General features: G+C 37.1%; 1 protein-coding gene across 4 annotated transcripts in view; it reads left to right on the forward strand.

Moving 5' to 3' along the window:
• Positions 1-14,538: 14,538 nt before the first annotated feature.
• Positions 14,539-18,437, forward strand: part of LOC133547471 (gastrula zinc finger protein XlCGF57.1-like) — a 130,427-nt gene continuing 126,528 nt past the window's right edge. For 3 of the 4 annotated variants that reach the window (XR_009805505.1, XR_009805507.1, XM_061893154.1), the window contains exon 1: positions 14,539-15,099. Coding sequence is in view for 2 of the 4 variants with exons in the window: in XM_061893154.1 (XP_061749138.1) it covers positions 14,913-15,099 (187 nt within the window). In the remaining 2 variants the exon portion in view is untranslated. The remainder of the gene's footprint in view (positions 15,100-18,437) is intronic. The other variant, XM_061893153.1, reaches the window with a different exon arrangement.

The raw sequence follows: 18,437 nt of genomic DNA on the forward strand, positions 1-18,437 counted from the left end.
GAACAAAAACAGCACAATGGCAATACTATCTATAAACAAACAAAAGATACTATCAAAGGCATAGATACAAACACAAACTTACTTGGCGTGGATGAATCGAAAAGCATGGCATAAAGTATGAAAGGCAATGAAAGCGAAGTTCCCAGACTGATGAACAGAAAGAAAAATGACTTAAATACTAGCTGTGATAATCAGGAACTGGTGCGGGACTGAGGGCAGGGGCGTGACAAGGTGGGCACTAATGTGTTGGCATGGAAACAAACAAAACCAGGAAGTGCAAAACGTGACAATGTCCAAAATCAAAACAAAACATGATCCATAGGTGTGACAATTTAAACAAGTGAAGACCAAGTCTTTCAAATATTTTCTTGGATTTTCAAATTCTATGAGTTTTGTCTCTCTTAGAAATAAAAATGTCGAGCAAAGCGAGACCAGCTTGCTGGTAAATAAATAAAGTTTAAAAAAATAGAAGCAGCTCACTGGTAAGTGCTGCTATTTGAGCTATTTTTAGAACAGGCCAGCGGGCGACTCATCTTGGTCTAGAGTCCCATTAGGCTTCTGTTTATTTACCTGAATCCGTGCAGAAAAGGTTTAGCAACAAGTATGAAAGCGATCATTAAAAATAGATATTTAAAATGGGATGGAGTGGATTTTTGTACTCTTGATAAAAATATTGTTTTTAAAGATTTAAAGCATTTATGATCAGCAAGACGTTACTGCTCGCTGCGACCTCACTTCATGTGACACTCACAAGGATTTAGAGAAGAAAGCATTAGATGCACCAATGTCTTTACATCTGAGGACTCCACTAATTAAACATTCATCCCTGAAAGACAAAGTTGGATTTATTTGTGCTGCTGAGCTCGTGACGCTAATGAGGAAAAGGATAACTTTGTTTGCAGTTGATTTCCTGCTACAAATAATAGTCTCATCTACAATTCATCGTTGGGACTTAAACTTAAAATAAATGATACCAAAGATGTATTTTAATGAGTCACTCATTTAATCACATCAAGGATTGTTTGTTACATTTGTTCACCTTCATAAATCATGTGCTGTGTGTTGATAATTGAAAATATGAAATGAAGAGGTACATTTTAATTGTTTCATCTTTTATATAGGCATAAGGCATTTCAAGAAATACAATATTAATAACTATATTTGTATATGTCAATAAGAATGTAAGATGAGGGTGCTAATGCACAATCTTATGTATGTACTCTTCTCTTATTATAAACAGGAGGCTGCAACAACAATGCCAACACACAGCAATTCCACTCAATCTACGCCAAGCTGGCTGTACACTGTGGCATTGAAGCCAGCAAAACTGGAAATGCCACAACTAAGATCCTCCCGATGACGAAGGACTCGGAGGACAGCATTCCAGGTGCCTTTAAGGTGGTGCCAAGAGTTCTTGTCCAGCACGACTATGCCAAGTGGACGCCACCTCAGAACTGTCCGTGTCACATACATTGGTGGCTGGGTGGTAAGAAACATTCTCACCAGGCTAACATGTCACACATGTAGATTTATCTTAGTTACACAAGTTCTCACACAGTCATGCCACTTATTAAAATGAATAAACAATGGCGGACTTGTTATGTCTTCCATGAATATTCATGGTGTCAAGGTGTGCAAGTGGCAGCATGTACAAGTTGAACAATAGGGTCCCAGAATAGAGCCCTGAGGAACCCCACAGGTCATAGCCATTTGGTCAGAAACACCGTTACCAATTCTACGAAGTGGATATTCCCACCCAGTTTTGTAACCTCTGTAATAAGATGGAATGGTCAACTGTGTCAAAGGCAGCCCTCAGGTCCAGCAGAACCAAGACTGAGACTTGTCCTGCATCTGTTTACAGGCAGACATCATTTGTCACCTTATCACTGTTTCAGTGCTGTGGTGGGACCTAAAGACTGATTGGAAAGTATCAAACACATTGTTGAACAGGAGAAAGTCACCAAGCTTTTGCTAGTGATGTACGGATCGATACTGACATTTCAATACCAGCTCTTTATGCTCTAATATTGATTCTCAAGTCAAAATATTGATATTTTAGTTATTTGAGATCATGTATATCATTAACATTAACACAGTGTAAAGTTACTAAATCACTGAAATCTTGGCCAAATGAAACGTGATTGGTGGGAACTACTTTTTCTCCCGCAGAGGTAAGTACGTAGCGCAGCGGCACATTGTGCTGGGCTCAGTCTTTCAGAATTTGCGGCAAGTAAATTGTGTCAGTCAGTATTCTAAAACAGCAGGTGTATGTTTCCTTTTATGTAGACTATTTGAAGACACTTCATACAGAGTTGAATATAGACAAGATCATGCATTTAGTGCAGAATAACACTACTATTTGTTTCGCCCTCTGACTTTATATCATTTGAAGATGATTCCCCAAGATCAGCAGCACTCAAAACACACTACTTTTTAAATATTACCAGTTCCATTAAGTATACTTGTACAAAGTATCAGCATCGGACCCGTATTGCCGATACCAGCCTGGATATTACTTGTTATAGGTTCTGAATAAAAATCAGTGGTATTGCACATCACCAGATTTGGGAGACACCTTTTCCCAGGACTTTGCCCAAAATTGTCAGGTTTGATATGGGCAGATGGTTGTTCAGCACTGTGGCATAAAGACTATTACTTTTACAATTACTAAGGTTGTGTAATAACCAGTGTGTATAAAATGATTGGTGTTTACGGCGGTCACTCACCCTGTCTGGTCAACACGTACGTGCAGAGAACACGTGCACACGTACAAAAGCAGTCCAAGAGAGGCCACAAACAATTTGCAATCATGTTATTGTTAAGATAGGATTTAAACTTAATTGAACTATCCAAATGACTATTATTAGCTAACAACTAATGCATGTGTTACGCAGGTATGTAGTTACATCATTACATCCAAATGACTATTATTAGCTAACAACTAATGCATGTGTTATGCAGGTATGTAGTTACATCATTACATCCAAATGACTATTATTAGCTAACATCTAATGCATGTGTTACGCAGGTATGTAGTTACATCATTACATCCAAATGACTATTATTAGCTAACAACTAATGCATGTGTTACGCAGGTATGTAGTTACATCATTACATCCAAATGACTATTATTAGCTAACAACTAATGCATGTGTTACGCAGGTATGTAGTTACATCATTACATCCAAATGACTATTATTAGCTAACAACTAATGCATGTGTTACGCAGGTATGTAGTTACATCATTACATCCAAATGACTATTATTAGCTAACATCTAATGCATGTGTTACGCAGGTATGTAGTTACATCATTACATCCAAATGACTATTATTAGCTAACAACTAATGCATGTGTTACGCAGGTATGTAGTTACATCATTACATCCAAATGACTATTATTAGCTAACAACTAATGCATGTGTTACGCAGGTATGTAGTTACATCATTACATCCAAATGACTATTATTAGCTAACAACTAATGCATGTGTTACGCAGGTATGTAGTTACATCATTACATCCAAATGACTATTATCAGCTAACAACTAATGCATGTGTTACGCAGGTATGTAGTTACATCATTACGTCCTAGAAGCTGAAAGAAGGAGGGATATGCTGTGTGAAATCAATTGGAAAGTTAGCGCCCTCTAGACATCTGTGTAAATGTTGCAAACAGCCCCTTTAAGGCCTTTGCAAATGTTCCAGTCTGAAGTGAGACCTTAACGAGATGAAGGAATTGTGCTGACAAACTGCTCAGCACAGACTTTAGACATCTAGTGGGTAACTCATCAAGGTGTGTATGTTAATGTTAGATATGTGCCGTCTCCAAGCAGAAGAACATCTTTCACCTTGGCTCTTGTTCGCTTTCTGCTGACTTCACCCATTTTATACTTTTATTTCTGTTTATGATAGTCACATTTGGCAGTTCTGCCTTGCATAGGTTAAAGTCCATGCCAGGGATAAATTCCAAGCCAGGGTTGGTTCAGGAAGTAAAAACTAAAGCTGAAACAATTCATGTGAATGAATCGCTGTGGCCAAACTACTAAAAGTGGGAGGAGAGGAAAAGTGGGAGGCTGAATCTTCTGGTGGCAAAGCATCCAAGAAAAGGAAAGTGAAATGTGAAATCCGACACGGTAAAGCCAAACATTGACTGGACGCTTGTTTCAAGCCACTTAACCGCAGTGATTGATTACTTGTATTAGTAGATTGCACAGTACAGTACATATTCCGTATAATTGACCACTAAATGTTAACACCCAAATAAGTTTTTCGACTTGTTTAAGTTGGGGTCCACGTTAATCAAGTCATGGTAAGTGACCATCATGAAAGATAAAGATGGTACATTTCAACATGATAAGATCTGCTGCTGTGAATATTACTGAGTTACCTGTTACATCTCAGGACAACAGGTGTGTACTTGTGGTTTAAAGACTACTTTACACGCTATGTCAACCTTTTCCAGCGTGTCTTTACAGTAGCAAAATGTATGTTTGAGGACTATATCAGACAACATGGGTTGCCAGAGTGTAGTCACACAGACCAGGTAGGCAATTGGAGTCAGACCTTGTAAAACACTTTGGAAAACCTTGCTGGAATAGTTACCTCTACTGCCCCCCAGTGGCCGTTAGAAAGGATGCACACATTTTGTGTTGAAGTCCTTAAAACTGTCTTTCACTTTTTGTCTTGTCCTTTGTGTCCCAGATGAAGTCGTGAGTGGCTCGGGGGAGGATAGGCGGGACATTAGCTTTTCTTTTTTACAAGAACTTTGCTGACAAAAGGCAAGTGTTTGTGGGCGTTACTGTACATGTTGGTATTGTTGTACAGCCTTGACCTTTAAGCTGATAGTGAGGGCGACTGTGTTGACTAGTTTGATGCGTGCAAATGATTCAATGTCCAGTACTGTGGAAATATCTTTGCATATGACAATCTGTTTATTTTAAGCTATCAAACTGAAATGACATGTAGACTATAGAACATAAAGTATGCTGACCTTGGATTGAATGGAACATTGTCAAAGTAGTGAGACCTGACCACGCACGGCACCGTCCTAAACTGTTTGTGTCCTCCATGCAATCGCCCTGAATACTCCTACCTGAACCCAATTAAATCACGTTACCATGGCAACTGCACCATAGCAACCGTCCCATCCCTGTCAACATTTCCTGGCACTCAAGAGGAAGTGGGCGGAGCAATCTGCCAAAAAGGAAATTCCGCATCAACAGAGCCAGCAATCAAATGGAGAAAACAAAATAAAAACAAAATAAACAAATAAGGAAATTTGGCTCCAACAAAATGCAAAGTAAATATCTGTAGGATGATGTACAATATTGGCTTTTGCCTGACACTCTGAACTTTGATTGATATTGATATTGTTTTGGGGATGTTTAAAAAGAAAACACATTAAACACAAAACCCAATATTGGAATTTTTTGTTTTATCCACGAATGTAAGTTCGTAAAAAAAAAAAAAAATAAATAAAAATAAATAAACATCCTTCCACAAACAATTCAGCCATTTTCTCCCACTGTTATATTGCATAAAGGTCTGGGGACATACATATAAAATAATCACAACACAATCATCATACTACAAAAGAGAGTAATGAAGATAATTAATCAAATGGATTATAGAAACCCGACAAAAAAATCATGAAGTCACACATTTTAAAAATTAATAAAAGACAACTGTTCAAATGATGTATAAAGTAAATAATAAAATGCTTCCTGAAGTGGTCCAGTAGATGTTTCAGATGTGAACCAGTACATATGTATATCATATAAAGGTGATAATCTATGGGATTATTAACAATTAGAAATACAAGTATGTAATATTTTCATATTTCAAATTATGTAATTTATAAATGTAGAAGCATATTAAACAGATTGTTAGACATACAACAATGTCACACATGTTATATGTGCTGATGTTGTTAGAAAGTCAAAATGAAAGTCTGGACAGTTTATTTCAAATCCTGCAGTTTCATTTGCTGCTGCTGTTCTCACCAGCACACTTGTGTTTCTTACACTGGTACTTAGAAGACAATCTTTCACCACACACACTGCAACTCAACACTTTCTCTCCTGGGTGTCTTCTCATGTGTGCTACAAGCTTTGATCGTCAACAAAAGCTTCTGTTGCAGATTGAACAGGAATGTCATTTTTCACCAGTGTGTGTTCTCATGTGTTTCCCCCCACAGCAGTCAGGGTACTTCCAGCTGACACATGAAGAAGACCTCCAGGGGAATGTCTTCCCAGGCCAAATTCCAATCCACCTTATTCATATAAAAACATCCTAAAAGTCATTCTTGCAATCCATAAAAGTGTGCTGTTGTCCCTCTGAATAAGTCATACACACACAGGAAATAATGTACCACATGCCAGCCTCCACGCAGTAGTACTAGTGATGAGCTCCCCCTGCTGGTGGACAATAATTACTGTCATTTTCACATTCCTCTTTAGAGACATGTCTGTGTAAAAAAAAAAAAAAAAAAAAAAAGCAAATTGAACACAGTCAACATGTTGGCCAAAAAAAATGACATCTGTATTGGTTTCATTTAGATAGTGTCACCACAGATAAACTGGGAAGAAGTAATCAGATTACTGACTACTCCTCCAAAAGATAACTTATTTACATAATTTATAATAATAATAATAATAATGGATTGGATAAGTTTTGTGTTTCTAGACATTCAAATTGTGTTAGAGAGAGAATTCAGAAGGCATCTTTCATGCAGTCATCACATTCAATGTGGTAAGCTACATTTAGTTATATTAATAACATTAATAATATTAATAATAACTATTATTATAACTAGATGAAGCAATTCCTAAAGGAATTACATGTGAATGCTCCAATGCTGAAGTTGAACTGAAAAGTTGACAGAATGTAGTCTGAATGTAAGAATAGTTTGAATGTTGGAATGCTGAAGAGTTTGAATTTCCACGAAAACCAGAATTTAGTTTGGATTTTGAGAAAGTGATAGTTTGATGTTGGAATGGTTTGAATAGGTAGGAAAATGTGGGGCTTGTGCAGTTTGGAAAAATGTCACTCCGGTGGGTGTATGGATGTGTGGAAGGTACGTAGACACAGAAAAGTCCCTCACAAGCATGTTTGTGTGATTGACAGAAATATTTCAATTCAATGTCCAGAGGTATTAACACATTAGTCAATCAGACAAACGGTCAATGAAAATGAAGGCAATAACTTTGCAGTCATGGATACACCGTATGTGTGTTTGTTTTCTCCGGCTGCGGCTTTCAAACTGCATACCAAAGGTCTTCTAAGGCAGTAGTTCTCAAATGGGGGTACGCGTACCCTTGGGGGTACTTAAAGGTATGCCAAGGGGTACGTGAGATTTTTTTTTGAATATTCTAAAAATAGCAACAATTCAGCTTTATAAATATATTTATTGAATAATACTCCAACAAAATATGAATATAGGTTCATAAACTGAGAAAAGAAATACAACAATGCAATACTCATTTTTGTGGACATGTTCCATAAATATTGATGTTAAAGAGTTCTTTTTTTGTGGAGAAATGTTTAGAATTAAGTTGATGAATCCAGATGGATCTCTATTACAATCCCCAAGGAGGGCACTTTAAGTTGATGATTACTTCTATATGTAGAAATCCTTATTTAAAATTGAATCACTTGTTTATTTTTCAACAAGCTTTTAGTTATTTTTACATGTTTTTTTCCCAATAGTTCAAGAAAGACCACTACATATCAGCAATATTTTGCACTGTTATACAATTGAATAAATCAGAAACTGATGACATAGTGCTATATTTTACTTCTCAATCCTTTTTTTTCAACCAAAAATTATTTGCTCTGATTAGGGGGTACTTGGATTAAAAAAGAATTCACAGGGGGTACATCACTGAAAAAAGGTTGAGAACCACTGTTCTAAGGTTTGGTCGGAAAGCGTAAAAAAGGACACTGAAAAATTCCATAAAACCTTGAACTATTTGTTTTTAATTGTATCTGAATTTAAAATGTATCCTCCAGTTTGTGGCTATTACAAGGCATATTTCCAGAGGATATGCATTTTTACAGCATGTTTTAAATAGATAGCATTTCAAAAATAACTTCTGGGAATATTATATTGATCAACTAATTCTTATTTAGGGGGCTTAGTGAGCAGAACAGAGGCATTGACTCCATTGTTGGAATTAGGATAGTTAAGATTTTGCTAACGTTTGTTTAGGACTTAGAATGCATAAAAATAAAAACATATTATTGTCTTACATAAGCATTGTGACAGGCAAAATAAAATTAAAAAAATCAGATTCCCCTTTGATAATTTTTCTACATCCTGTGAACGGGTTGATGCTGTGCTGAAAGTGAGAAAATAAATACAAATTTCAGCAAAAAAATGGCTGGCAAACGTTTTAAAACCTGGTCAAGGAGATGCATGTGTATGTTGTAAAATGATGTTAGAATTAGCTTTATTATTTGGGTATAGGGGGCCATGTCATGGGGGCCGCCCCCGGCCCAGCTCTGACTTGTTCCACCACTGGTCTTTGTGATTATATTATATATTCCAAATGTCATTTTATTGTTATTAGTCAAATATCAAATGAGTAAACATTTGAAAGTAAGAAGTAAACAAACCTGTTTTGTGTAACACAACTTGATGTTTCTTGAAAACAGCGTCCAGTAGTTGATTGTAATCCTCCTTTGTTCTAGAAAGTTCCGCCTCGTATTCTGCTATCGTTCTTTCCAACACTACAAATATTTCTTCAACGGCAGCAGTTAGTCGCTGATCCACCAACGCTCTCAACATTTGTAATGTAGACATTTTCACACAATCACAACACTTTACTCTCACACTTGATCTCTACTTAGCGATGTGTTGATAACTTCTGTGTCTTCTGTTAGCAGCTAACAAGCTAAGCTAACTAGCGAGCTAAGCTAACTAACAAGCAAAGATAGCAGGAGAAGCGGCACAGTGCTTCTAGCGCATCCAGACCACTTTATCCTTAAATAAAGAATCAAATATGTATTTTATACGACGTAAATATTTCAAACTGGAGAACAAATAATAAGACTGACTTCTTCTTCTTCTTTTGTTTTTATGGCGGTTGGCAAGCAACCTTGTGGTGTGCATTAGCGCCACCTACTGTAATGGAGTGTGGACCGAGGTGGATCCCTACTCTATATTCTTTTATTAACCCAGTGTTTTTTAAATATGTTTATATTGCTTTATATCCTATGTTTTCTGAATGCAATCCTAATATACTTCCCACTTCTAACCTAATATTTTCTTTTGCTAACTTATTTTCCAGTATTTCTCTTTCTCTATTATATTTCCTACATTGTATTAAGACATGGTCGACATTTTCTATCTGGTGGCAAAAATCACACAGTCCTGTATTATGTTTGCCTATCAATTTTAGTGAACTATTTAGATATGTATGTCCTAATCTCATTCTAGTAATAATGTCTTCTTCTTTCCTATTTCTACCCCCTCCTCTCATGACACCTACTCTCCTCTGGACTTTGTAAAACTCTCTACCTTTTGTTTCCTTATTCCAATTATCCTGCCACTTTTTATTGTGTTCTATCTTAATTATGCTCTTCACTTCTTCTTTACTGTGCTTCATCTCCATGTTTACTTCTATTTTAGTGCTTGCTTGTTTTGCGTATCAAACAGCTAACTCATTTCCCTCAACTCCTACATGAGCAGGAACCCAGAGAAATGTTACCACACCTCCCGCTTTATTTATCCTGTAGATTGCCTGAACTATTTCATAAACTATATCTTGTCTTGTTTCTGATGTTATGTTTTTTATGCTCATCAAAGCACTGCTGGAGTCCGAGCACACGACTACTTTCCTAGCTTTGTTTTCCTCTATCCAGTTAACTGCCATATAAATTGCTACCAATTCCCCCGTAAAAACAGATAGTTCATCACTGATTCTTTTATTCAACACTATATTTCCTTGTGGGATAACTGCAGCAACTCCTACTTTACTATTTATAGTTTTTGATGCATCTGTGAATATCATGATGTTATCAAAAAACATTTCCTCAATCCAATGTTCTATCTGGTAACTATTTAAATGTCTATTCTTCAGTAACTGCATGTTTACCTTTGGGTTTTCATACATCCACGGTGGTATTGCAGGAATTGGTACTGTAGGGCTCACTTTAATATTGTCAATTTGTGTTTTTTTACATATATCTCCTATTATCCACCCAAAACTATTCATTTTTTTCTTCCCTTTTTCTTGGCAGTCTAGTAGCACTTGACGGGTTGGATGTCCTTGCTTGGATCCTTTTAAGTTTGCCCAATAAACTGCTGAGAGTTGATCTCTCCTCATGTCCAAAGGTTTGTCCTTCATTTCTACTTGTAATGCTGCCACTGGAGTAGATTTAGTAGTTCCACAACATAATCTTAACGCCTGCGACTGGATCCGGTCTATTTTCTCAAGTAGAGTTTTTGAAGCAGATTGATAAATAATGCATCCGTAGTCGATAACAGATGGAATTAAAGTGATATATATTGTTTTCAATGTCAACCTATCAGCCCCCCAATCTTTACCCCTCAAAGCCCTCATTATATTTAACACCTTTTTACTTTTCTCCACTATCTTGCTGATGTGGGTTGACCAGTTCATATTTTTATCAAACCATATTCCTAAATATTTAAATACTTGTACCTCTTCTATGTTTTCTCCATAGAGTTTTATTTGGAGCTTGTTTTGTACTTTCCTCTTCGTAAAATGTATGACTTTTGTCTTTCCAACAGAGAATCTTAAACCCCAAGCCGTCCCCCAGTCTTCAACATTATTTACCGCTTTTTGAATCTTCTTTTCTATATGATTTGTATTTCTACCTCTCTTCCACATCACTCCATCATCACAAACAATGCCACCTCCACTAACCCTTCCACTTCACTAAAAACTTCATTTATCATGATGGAAAATAGTACTGGACTTATTATACTCCCTTGTGGGGTCCCATTTTCCACTTCGTATTCTCTGCTATATTCATTCTCTATTTTTACTAATAATGTTCTACTTGTTAAAAAGTCTTTTATCCATCTGTACATTCTTCTTCTAATCCCAATCTTATTTAGTTTCATCAGCAACCCCTGTTTCCACAACATATCATACGCTTTCTCTATGTCAAAAAATGCTGCAATTATACTTTCTTTATTTATTTGTCCTTTTCTAATTTCCTCTTCCAGCTGCACTGCTGGGTCATTTGTGCTTCTTGCTTTGCCAAAACCACTTTGGTAGTTTTTTATAATTTCTTTTGACTCTAAATAATATATTAATCTTTCATTAATCATTTTTTCCATTACTTTGCCCAAATTTGAGGTCAATGCTATCGGCCTATAATTTCCTGCCTCTTCCGGATCTTTCCCTGACTTGCATATTGGAATTATTACAGCTGTTTTCCACTCAGCTGCTCATTTTCCTTCTTCATATATCCTATTATATAATTTCAAGACCACTTCTTTGCCGATGCTACCTACATTTTTGATCATTTGATAACTCACCAGGTCTTTCCCTGGCGTCGTATTTTTAACTTTTTTTAAAATTGGAACCATTTCATCCAAAGAAAATGTCATATCCATAGTGTTGGTAAAACTATTATCGTTGTCTTCCTTCATTTCCTCAATATTTACACTAATTGTTTCTTCTCTCTTTTGTTTTTCTACATTTCTCAAATGATCATTACTGTGCACTTTAACAAAGGTTTTTGCTAAAAGTTCTGCTTTTTCTTTATTTCCTCCCACACTCCGCGTTCCATCTTTCATCACATGATTTTTATGTTCTTTTCTGAGCCCTGACATTCTCTTGATCATTCCCCACACTTGGCTTAAAGGAGTAGTTTATTTAGTGTTTCACAAAAAGTTCTCCAATGGTGTTTTCTTGCTTTTTTAATAACATACCTTACTCTAGCTTGATGCCTTTTATATTGGATCATGTCTTGGAAATGATGTGTTCTTCTCAATATTCTAAATGCTCTATTCCGTTCTTGTATTGCATCTGTGCACTCTTGTGTCCACCACGGCACTATCTTCCTTCTTCTCCCTATACTATTCCTTGGTATGCTCTGTTCGGCTGCTTCTATTATGCACCCCGTAATATCTGTATTTAATTGTTCAATATCTTGATTTATATCTACTTCCTTTAAAGTTATGTCGGTAATTTCCCTAAATTTCCCCCAGTCACCATGATTATACTTCCATCTTCCTTCTATCCTAGTGCTTTCTGTGCTATGATTTATGTTTATGTGAATGAAGATTGGATAGTGATCACTTCCCATTGTGCTGTATTTATTTACTTCCCACTCCACCTTTCCTGCTAACCCTTGTGACACTAGTGTTAAATCTATTGCTGTTTCTTTACCCGTGACGACATCTAACCTTGTTCCCCACCCATCATTCACACACACCACTTCTTTTTCCTCCAAAAGTGCTTCCAATGTTTCCCCATTCCAGTCATCCCTTTCACCCCACATTGTGCTATGTGCATTAAAGTCACCACACCAAATAATATTGCCACTCCAGTGCTCCATTATTGTTTCTAGTTGGTGAATTTCTCATTTCTTGCATGGATTATAGAAGTTTAGTACTTTGTATCTTTCTTTATTATTCCATACTTCTACTCCTACTATCTCTAGCTCTTGTTTTACTTTTAATATTGAATAATGCATATCTTCCTTAATAAATATGGCACATCCTCCTCCTTGCCCATCATTCCTATCTTTACGTATCGTTATATATCCTTTTATTATAAAGTTTAATTTTGGCTTCAGCCATGTTTCTTGAATACATATTATTTGTGGTTTACTTTTCATATTATTAATATATCCCTTTAATTCCTGTCCGTTTGCTATCAAACTTCTGCCATTCCACTGAACAATGAACATGGCGTTGGATTGTGGTCACATGACTCGGTCTCGTCTCCTCTCTGTAGCTCACCTTGCACCTGTTCCCAGGATAGTTCTTTTACATTTAAAAACTTTGCTGCTGCTTTGACAATTATTTTGATCTTCTCAGTCTTGTTTCTAGCCTGTTCTGTACAATTTATTACGTAAGCCAGGAATACAACTAGTTTGTCCATGGAAATTCCTGTATTTGCTGCCTCTTGTTTTTTATTTCTTGAACTATTTTCACTTCTGTCCTGTTCTGCACTTTCTTGATTTCTTATTTTAACTGCCTCTGCGTATGTAATATTTCTTTCAACTCTGATTTGCTGTACTTCTGTTGCCTGTTTTCTTCTGATGCAGCCCCCATACGCTGCTGTGTGATTCCCGCCACAATTACAACATTTGACCTGTTCATTTTCTCCACATTGTCCATATTCATGCTCCCCTCCACAGCGTCCACATCTCATTTTAGCATGACACACACTAGCTATGTGCCCATAGCGTTGGCACTTGAAACAAGGTACTGGGGGTGGCACGTAAGCTCTAACATAGAAGCTTAGATACCCAATCATGATTCTCTCTGGTAGGACCTCCTATGCAAAATTGCACTAGCACGGATTCGCTCTCAGTCTTTTCACCGTTCCTAAATGCCATCATTCTTTTCATCATAGTGACAGTTCCTCCTTTTATTTCTCTTTTCAGATCATCTAAATGTTCTCCTCTTGGGATTCCTGTCACGACTCCTCTTGCCCCCTTTCGTTCTCCCACTTTGATTTTTTCCTTTATTATTTTGTTGCACAGTTTTTGTAATCGCATTGCTTTGTTCTTTTGCTCTCCATTTTTGCATTTAATCAACAGCCGTCCGTCCCTGAGCACCTTCGCTATCTCCACCTCTCCAATGTCCTTCTTTAATCCCTTAACCAGTGTCATCAAACTAATGTCATTCATATCTTGGTTTGATTTAAATGTATAAATGATCTTATATTCATCCACCATAACCCTTTTCCTCTTATCAACCTCTTCATGGTCTTCATGCACTCTTTTAGCACCCGACTTTCCTTCACTCCCTCCTCTCCCCTTCTTTCCTCTCTCCCCTCTAGTCCTATCCATTTCCATACTATCCTCATACATCCCGTCACTATCCCCTTCCATCTCCATCCAGTCACAAAACAGCTTATGCTCAACCGCCAAAACAGATTTAGACACTCTCGCCGCCGCCAAATTCACTCCAAATGTTTGGTAGTTCCGCGTCTCTCCTTCCGGAAGCTTCCACCGACCGCTTCGTCTCCAGCGACCGCGGACCAAGAATCGGCAGTACTGCTCTGCTCTGCTGCCTTCCTTTGTTTATTTTTTTTATAAACCTTTATTTATAAAACTGCAACTTTAACAAACAATCGATAAATAATAATAATAAAAATAAGTACAAAAACAGTACAAATCAGCGCCAGGGTGTTGTAAAATAATGTAACTAAAATAGAATGCTATTTAGCAGATTTGAGCGTTATGGAGCCATTACCATTGCAGTACAAAGTCTTCATTGTTTTGCAGAAAAAAATTGCCGAAGCCAAATGTGTCAAGTGTCTTGAAGATACATTCATGTGAAAATAGTCTCTGTGTTTTCTCCTCCGCCACTCGGCTGTGACGTCATTCCCAGCTTCTGGCGTAAACGGAAGGCAGCAGAACAGAGCAGGACTGCCTTGTAACGTCAAGTGTGCTAACTGTCGTGAAAGCACATCGACACAGAAAGCCGCGAGCAGGACGCTAATAAGTCAGTCTTATTATTTGTTCTACAGTTTGAAATATTTACGTCGTATAACATACATATTTGATTCTTTAGTTAAGGATAAAGTCGTCTCGATGCGCTAGAAGCACTGTGCCGCTTCTCCTGCTATCTTTGCTTGTTAGTTAGCTTAGCTCGCTAGTTAGCTTAGCTTGTTAGCTGCTAACAGAAGACACAGAAGTTATCAACACATCGCTAAGTAGAGATCAAGTGTGAGAGTAAAGTGTTGTGATTGTGTGAAAATGTCTACATTACAAATGTTGAGAGCGTTGGTGGATCAGCGACTAACTGCTGCCGTTGAAGAAATATTTGTAGTGTTAGAAAGAACGATAGCAGAATACGAGGCGGAACTTTCTAGAACAAAGGAGGAAAACTATCAACTACTGGACGCTGTTTTCAAGAAACATCAAGTTGTGTTACACAGAACAGGTTTGTTTGCTTCTTACTCTCAAATGTTTACTAACTTTATATTTGATTGTTAACAAGAAATGGACATTTGGTATGATTGAAGTGAATGGAGTAGCCTTGTCAAGTGAAAGTAAACAATCTGGCATGCAGATGAAAGAAGATTCATGGAACAGAGTATTGTAACTAAAGAAGAACATGGATAATCAACAGAAAACATTCCTAGGTTTTGTTACAGAGGTAGTCAGCAAATCAATACAACAGCTAAAATTAAAGTGTCCGTTTGCAAATTGCTTAAAGTTAGTTTTATTCTTACAAAAAAATATAACTCGATCGTCACCAGCTTGCTTATGTTACTATTAGTGGTTTAACAGAACATATACATATTTTTAAATGTCCATTTTTTTCCACAATTACTAACTGAGATAGGTTCCAGCGACCCCGAAGGGGACAAGTGGTACAAAATGGATGGATAATTAAATTGAATAAAACTGGTTAGGAATTAGTTTGGCGTTCATGCTTGTCACTTACTGCTGTCTTGTACACACACTGGGAGCGTGTGCACGTACACAGAAACAGTCCGAGAGAAGCAACTAACACTTTGCAGTCATGTTGTTGTTGTCCTGATAGAATATACATTCAATGATATGGGATGTACGCCTTGCTTTTTTGCTAGCAAATGTTTTCATTTAGTACTATAAACATTTGGTGGCACAGTAAAAAATTAAAAGTAATACGAAGTGTTCTATATCACAATTATAATATCAGCACTCAAACAACAATATACAGTAACACACATGTGCACTCATACTAATAAGACCTCATTCAGCTTTTTATAGCCAAGTAATACTATAAAAGTATAGTCCAGTAGCATGTATCAGTAACATAACATGACTGACAGCACATGCATGTCCATTACTGATCATAATGCCACGCATACACATGCCAGAATGAGAAGTGACACTGATAGGTTTAGGAACGGTGATTTGTTTAAATTAGGTAAAAAATCTGATAATGTTAACACAATGTCTAAAAGGCAAACATTTATTCATGAAAGCAGAATATGGCTTTTAGCACAAAATGATGTAACTCCACACATACGTAACATGTACACGCACATTAGCTTTGTGTGTTGACCTAACGCAGGGGTCGGCAACCTTCAGCATACAAAGAGACATTTTAGCCTGTTTCCCCCAAATAAAACCCACCTAGAGCCACAAACTCTTGTTAGATTCCTAAAATGACGATAACACCACTTATAGTTGTGTTACACTAATGACATCAAACATGTATTTGATGTATTTCTGGGTATAACAAAGCAAATCATCAAATTATTTTGAACATTAGAAACAAAATACACTCTTCTTTCCCTTATTAATGAATACAAAAATAAAAATCAACTCATTCCAACATTCTGAAAGCATACAACTACAGCATATTTATTTGACTAAAAATTGAAAACAACTACCTGATCATCAATAAAAACAGCAAATTAATAAAAATGTAAGTAAATAAAATGTTTGTCTTTTTATCTGTCATTGCTAGGGGTTGATCGCTAAAAACAATTTAATTGCATGGCAGCAAGAGATGTCGCATAAGGGCTGTGACATACATTTACATCCACAATATATTCACATGGGTTTTATTTTCCTATGACAATATCCCAGAACTCTCCAAAATAACTGTGAAATTCAAATGAACTAACTAAATCAAATGAAATATAATAGATCAAGTAACCATTATTTGTTGACATTTGGTTTCAAAGCCAAAGGGAGCCAGGGAGGCATGAAAGAACCTCATGTGGCTCCAGAGCCGCAGGTTGCAGACCCCTGATCCAACGCTAGCTATCATTGAATATAGATTCAATATAATTATAAATTGTGGGGAATATAGACACTAAAATGTTCTGTTAAACCACTAATGGTAACAAAACATATCCTTTGGTGTTCTTAAATTTTTTGGGGGGCAAAATGTAAGAGCACAATTTGCAAACAGTTGAGTCTTTTTTAAAAGTATGAACTTATTTCTAACCTGCCTGAATAAGTGACATTTCTTATTATTATAATCAAATGACAGCATTAATTTCCATGAGATTGTTTTCTACTAATAGTGTTTTAGACCACTTACAATGACAGTAACAAAAATATAGTTTTTTCATGAGCTGTGTACTAGTATTGTATGTCTGGGTAGGGGTCCTGCTTTGGAAACAAATTGTACCCTCTCAGGTATGACATTTAGTTCCCGCTAAAACATTCACATGTTGCACAATGAGATGTAAGCATGGGATAATGTGTACTGTACATTCCTGTAACTTTGTGATTGTATAATATATATTTGTATAAGTATTTCTTTAAAATAACAGCATTTCTTGATTATCCATCCATCCATCCATTTCTACCGCTTATTCCCTTTCGGAGTCGCGGGGGGCGCTGGCGCCTATCTCAGCTACAATCGGGCGGAAGGCGGGGTACACCCTGGACAAGTCGCCACCTCATCACAGGGCCAACACAGATAGACAGACAACATTCACACTCACATTTACACACTAGGGACCATTTAGTGTTGCCAATCAACCTATCCCCAGGTGCATGTCTTTGGAAGTGGGAGGAAGCCGGAGTACCCGGAGGGAACCCACGCATTCACGGGGAGAACATGCAAACTCTACACAGAAAGATCCCAAGCCTGGATTTAAACCCAGGACTGCAGGACCTTCGTATTGTGAGGCAGACACACTAACCCGTCTGCCACCGTGAAGCCCCATTTCTTGATTAATATTTATAACTTAGGATTCTTAATAAATGACACTAGAATAAGCACACATTTGATTGTTATAGCTTTTTGTGTGTCTGTAAAGGCATGACTGGCTAAGTGCCATTAGTGCATGTGTTGGTGCACGTGGGAAAGAGTGAGCGGCCGCTATTGAAATGACAAACTTGGTTTTGGTCTGGTTTGTGCGGCAGAAAATGTCCAGTTTTGCTGGATAGGAACTTTTTTACCAATGTTTTGGTCACGTGTTTGTGGCCGACAACAATTTAGCTCATTAAAGGGATCGCCGGAATTCATGTCCTCCTTCGAGCGTTTCGACAGACGTTCCAATAATTGAACGGTGATGATGAAAACAGTTTTCTCTGTTGTGGCCGTCAGTTACATTGAAAATTGTTATGCGCTTATTTTTTAGTTAGATTTTGGAGTGGCATAGATTTGCCGTGTGCAGAGGACACATTAGCAGTGCGCAATTGCACAGGATTAGAGAGAACGTTGATTGGAAGCACAAAATATGAACTGCAGATTTCTGCTGAGCAGCAATAACAGATTTGATCTTTTTCTTTTGTGGCATTTTTGTGTTCTCTTTCCCTGCATTT

The sequence above is a fragment of the Nerophis ophidion genome, unplaced genomic scaffold, assembly GCF_033978795.1.
Source record: "Nerophis ophidion isolate RoL-2023_Sa unplaced genomic scaffold, RoL_Noph_v1.0 HiC_scaffold_115, whole genome shotgun sequence".
In the NCBI taxonomy this organism is placed as follows: Eukaryota; Metazoa; Chordata; class Actinopteri; order Syngnathiformes; family Syngnathidae; genus Nerophis; species Nerophis ophidion.